The sequence below is a fragment of the Musca vetustissima genome, unplaced genomic scaffold (assembly GCF_032173495.1).
Source record: "Musca vetustissima isolate MV318-11 ecotype Yass unplaced genomic scaffold, APGP_CSIRO_Mvet_v1 utg18991, whole genome shotgun sequence".
Classification (NCBI taxonomy): domain Eukaryota; kingdom Metazoa; phylum Arthropoda; class Insecta; order Diptera; family Muscidae; genus Musca; species Musca vetustissima.
In genome coordinates, this window is record NW_026878233.1 from 37,970 (window position 1) to 43,969 (window position 6,000).

At 32.9% G+C, this 6,000-nt stretch overlaps 1 protein-coding gene across 1 annotated transcript in view; it reads left to right on the forward strand.

Annotated features, from left to right (window-relative positions):
• The window catches only part of LOC133323048 (uncharacterized), a 28,136-nt gene extending 24,669 nt beyond the window's left edge, over positions 1-3,467 (forward strand). The window contains exon 7 of the mRNA XM_061532006.1: positions 3,088-3,467. Within this exon, the coding sequence (XP_061387990.1) occupies positions 3,088-3,467 (380 nt within the window). The remainder of the gene's footprint in view (positions 1-3,087) is intronic.
• Positions 3,468-6,000: the final 2,533 nt, after the last annotated feature.

Consider the following 6,000-nt stretch of genomic DNA (forward strand, 5'->3'; position numbering starts at 1 on the left):
GTTATGTTGTTGTTTTGTTTTTGGCATGTCGTTCCATTTGATGTACACTTAGAAAATTTTATCATAGAAAATATTCTATCATCTTTAGATGTAAAAAAAAACTATTTCCTAACCTAACCTTACTTTTGTATTGACACTTTCACTTAGCCCAACTATCAATTATTCATAAGTACGTTTTTATAAATCCTACACAAATGTACTGTAGAATATCAAAACTTGTTGGTTGTATATGAAAAATGCGAATACACTAAGTTCCACCAACAGAGCTACTAATGTACAAATGCTAAAAAGCTACACATGGCTTGGCTTTATAATAATCCACGCACACTCCGCATAGCAAGTACCAAGTTCGAATTGTAATATTTTATTTGATTTTGAGAAACGAGTAAAAATGATATTAGTTCGGCCCGGCCGAACTTTTTATGTCCTCCACCCTGAGGATGACATTCAAAATATATAAAATTAATGGAAGGTCCTAAGAGAAATTTCATGTTATGGTATGACCTTGGACATACCGAAAAAGACATGGGAAAATATGATTTATATTTCGAAAATACCTAATAGTGGGGCTAACCTTATATGGGGCTATACCAAAACAGGGATCGATAGCGATTATTTTTTGCTAGTAAGATTTGATAGCCAATGAGGACACAAAATACGAAATTACAGCCAAATCGGCTGAGAAACAAGCCTAAATTGACAAAAATACCGAATATTTGGGGTAACATTTCGAATAAGAACCTAAAATACCAAATGACTGTCAATTCGGTTGAAAGACGTGTTCAATATACAGAAAAATGGTCCGATATATTCCATTGGCAATACCAACCATCCGAGGAGCAATATTTGTGCAAAATTTTACAGCCCTATCATAAATAGTGCGATCTCTGTCGTGATTTAAACAGACTGACAGACAGAATTTCATTATGATCAAGATTTCGAATGACAAATACAATATTCACTCTACCTTGTGGTGGAGCGTATGAAAAAGACAAGGGATGCAATATATTTCAGGAAAATAAATATACATAGGGACTCGTTCTTATATATTTTTTCCTATGGTGATGATATTATACTGCAATGAAATCGGTGCCCTAACCTATCGGTCATCAGGACAAAGTTTTAACAAGACGCTTTATAGATGGATATCAGATCCTCAATAGCAAGGTATTGCACAGGCAGACCTATCGATCGATAAAGTTCTAGCGGTCAAGCGACGTCAGCTGTTTCTTCTGAATTAACTTTTTGCTAGCTGTTGAGGTGGTCGGATTTTTGCCTATTTTTCAAAGACCACACAAGGTTTATGTCGCTAAACATAAAGATTTGCTCATATTGTTCTTACTTTTTTAAGTTATTGTAGATAACTGAGATATTCTTGGTCGATAACTGAGTATTGGTCGACTTAAAATTAGAAGTTATTGTATAGTCGGAATGAAATGACCATCGACCTGCATGTACATGCAGTGGCAATCATATCTCCGCCGTCCTTGCGATAGATAATATTTAACGTATAGCTCCGGAGATGTCAAAACATTGACCCATATTGAACATTTTCTGCAAAGATGATTTCATCCTCCAAAATCCCCGAATACTAAATTACAGACAGTTCGAATGGAAAATGTGCATAGACACATATGGTGGAAGTAATAGCAACCTATGTGCAAAATTTAAAGGACCACTGCTTTTATTACATCCATCGCAAATTCGCAACTTCGTCCGAAAAATTGCACATTGTAATATATCAGGAAATCGGAAAGGATTCTATATTTTGAAAAACTACGTCACTCGAGTCCAACACGACGGATCGGAGTGTTAAATTATGTTTTCTTTTTCTTTTTTTTTTTAACCGCAATCAATAAAAACTGGGAGCAAGACCTTCCTTGTAGTCGTTTTTTGGTCACGGGTCATACGACAGGGTCTAAAAAATAAATAAAAATTTGTTGGCGCATAAGCCTTCATTCGTCACTAGTTATGGCATTCTAGAGCAAAACAAGCTCAATGTGGCGGTCGTATCGAAATTTATATACTTCGGCTCAACTTTAGTTTGGTCTAACAATTCTACTGAAATCATTTAACAAAATGTTTATAATTGCAACGATTCCTGAAGAAATCTCTTAGAACATAAAATCCCCTTTCTGCTAGCTAAACATCAGAAGTATAAATATCAAACTAGATATTAACTGCACACAATACAATATATATTTAGTTAAACATTTTTTGGAAAATCTCTAGTTGTTACTCCTATTAAGGGAACCCCACCCATTCTCGATTTTAATTTTTCAAGATTTTCAATGGGCTGGTAAATCAATACCAATGCTTGTTAAGGTTTGTAACTTTGCACATATATATTTGAAGATTTAAAAAAGAAGAAAAATAATTTACAAAAAAATTTTGTTATTGCTTTGTTGTTGTTTTTTGTAATTAAAGAAAAGTCCTTATTTTTGATGGCGGGCATGATAACTCCTCACTGGAACATCGGAATCCGAAAATTTCAACGGTGTTAGAAAGAGTACATGTCTGGCTCTCGTATGAACTAGGATTATTGACTTCGCTCTAAAATTAACAAAATGGCGGACCTTTGAAAAAATATTTTTGGAAAATCGCCGATTTTTGACCAAAAACCAAGTTAAAAAATAAGGAAGATCTTCACCGATTGGCTTTATCCTAGTTCATACGATAGCTATACACTCACAGAGAAACGTGTAAAAATTTGGAATCGATTGGGTTATTAGTTTTTGAGTTATCGTGCCCGCCATTCGCAAAAGAGAAAAACGCGTTTAAAGTTTGAGAAACCCTTTAGCCGTCACTTGATGCTGACACAATAAATCGGCTATATCTTCAAGAGTTCTTGAGATTATCACTTGAAATTTTGTAGAGACATTCTTGAATTAGTGTAGAATCGAATTAAATCAAAAAAAAAAAATTGACCCTGAGAATGGGGGGGGTCCCCTTAAATATATAACCATTGTTGTAAGTCGTTCAAAAATTTACTTTGTACTAAAACTCCTTTAGCGAAAATTTTTTTAAATCCCTTAATTTCCCTTAATAATATCTTACTTTTTTCTCCCCCCTACCAAAACACCTCAGTTGAAGATATGGAAATGAAATCCACTGCCGATTTACTCGCTGCCGCCGATGCTGATGGTGAAGCGGATGATTTTGAAAAGCTCAAAGCTGAACGTGAAAAGGAACGGCTGGAAAGACAAAAGCAAAAATTTGCTCGATCAATGAGTACAGCACCGGGTGCTGAGATAGTGCCAGTAGTGGCAGCCGCGATTATACCAGCTGCGACAGCGGCAACAACTGCCAACACAGCCACATCGTCCTCGCAGCCAACAACAAATAATAGTTCAGATGTTACACCGGTAAATACATTGCCACCGGCTAGCTCAATTATGGATTTGCTATCGATATCAGAGCCTGTGACAAATTCAACGACGAAAAATAATGATGACAATAATGAATGACATACGTTTGTTTAAGGAGGAGTTAATGGAGGGAGGACAGGGTGTGGTTTTGGAGGAAGAGTATTTGCATGCCGTGTGATACAAGTGACGTGTTTTGTGCTACATTAAAATAAATTTGAAAAATTATAACATTTGCATAAGTGACCCTTTTGATAAATGAGGTTGAGATCTATAATTCAGATTTTTTTAATAATTCAATGTATAAAATTTCGTAATCTTCAAATCCCATGTTAGGTATAAAATCTTTTTTTTTCGGATAAAACTGCCTTTCAATATTTTATATCCCATATCTGAGGGCATTCACTGGGTCACATTCCTAGTATTCTTTTTATTTTTGCTTGTAGTTCTATGTATTGTAAATTATTTCATTTCAAAAATTCGATAATGGTTACGTATGTATTAATACGTACTTAATGAAAAAACATGTACGGGTATGTTAGTGTTATTTTTTGTATATAAACAATTATTTATAAACGCCTAAAATTACAGCTTATAGTCTCGATAACAAAATATCAAAACAAAAAAAAAGACAGACAACAAATCAAATTCAATTTTTCATAATAATTGAAAAAAAATAATTAACAAAAACTTAGCTTAAAGCCTCTACAACAAAAAAGACAAAATTGATCAATATTTTTCAAAATATGCTCACTTCAAAAAAATATAGCCTTACTATATAGAAAATATATACTTAGTAATTTTCTTTTATATTCTAAAACACACAGAGTCAACGTCTCAACATGAGGATCAAGGATGGTCTTTAGGAAACAAAATAGAAATATTATTTTATTTGAATATATAATTTTTTTTTTTTTTTTTGTTCTTAAGTATTAATCTATTTGGAAATTACAAATTTCCATTTACATCCGCTGTTCATTTCATTTAAAAAGACAAAAGACCATACGTTGTTGTAGTGATAGATCTTTGAGAATATTTATATTAATATTTTTGTCGCCTTCTTCTTTTTTTCTCACAAAAACAATTAATAATGATATTTTTTTACACTAATTAAATTTTAAGACAAATTCAATATTTAAGTTATAATTCAAAATAAAACTTCGAAAACAAAATCCGAAAAAAAACAAAATAAAATTTAACAAGAAAAACAATTGAAAATTGTGTTTTATTTTCTAGAGAAAAGGGAATTTATTCCAACATCGCAACAACCAGCTTAGTGAGGTCCGCACTGAAACCTCTCAAACTGAACAATGAAATTAAAAGAACTAGTGAGTAGAGAGAGAGGATAACCACTAAATATGGATAATTGCGTCCACCATAGCAGATAATTGTAAACGCCATAAAGGATAAATTTAAACTCTGGGTGGATAATTTGATCATCCATAGCGGATAAATTTACCCCCCGTCTTTGACTCTCGTGCGTTCCGGGTCTATGGAAAAATGTAAAGATTACTTACATTCCTAAAGTGGGGAAACCAAGCCACTCTGCACCAAAGGACTAAAGACCCATTAGCCTATCATCCTTTCTCCTCAAGACTCTCGAAGGACTGATCGACCTGGAGATTAGGAGTCGTATAGACACCACCTCTCTTTGCAATTCACACACGCATACATAAAGGACAAGTCTGTAGAATCTGCACTGCACGAGGTGGTAAGTTACATTGAGAGGAATATATATAGAAATATATATATATATATATATATATTTATATTGATTTGTTAGTTGAGGAATGGACGGAGTTTAAATATAGAAGGAGTTTGGAACGAATAAACCACTATCTCAAACACCACATAGTATTGATGTCTGAATGTCGTTAAATTTGAAACCGTGTTCTTCCCAATTTTACAAATGTAGATTTTTTCTGATCAGAGACTTACGTTATACTCCTAAAATGAAATATATTATCCACTTACCAATACGATTAACCGGTCAAAAATTTCTTGAATAAAATGTTATCATGTATCTGTAGTATTTGCTGGCACATTAAATCTCCAAGTTGTTCACCATTATCTATAAATAAAAAACAATTAAATATTTTTTGAATTAATAGAAATTACTCATTGTGCGACTTACTTACATATGTATTTGATTCTATGATATCGCAAACTGGGTTCCCTTCAACATTCAAGATTCGTGTATTATCAAATATCGAAGTAAAACACTCGAAATATTACACAAGGACGAGAACAATTTTTGTAAAATTTGTTTTGAAATTTCCAAAGAATTTTGGACGTTAATCCATATTTTTAATATTTTTTCAGTTCGGAGAAATAATCGAAATTTATGTCCGCACTCACTTCGATGTACATTTTGAAAGTGTTTGTAGTATTTCGAACAAGTGGTAAATTTACAGCCTCCCGGCTTTTTGACATATTTACGTATACATTTCTTGGGCGCTGTTCAATTTAAGAAATATATTTTCCGATTCTAATACATTCATAGTTGGATCTCAATTTGATTTAACCTAAAATGTAAATATCTATGAATATTATAAAAATATAGATAAATCTGTTACTTACTTGGTCTATGTTCCACGTTGACGAACAAGCCTAGTTATTTTAGTTTTAGTTATTT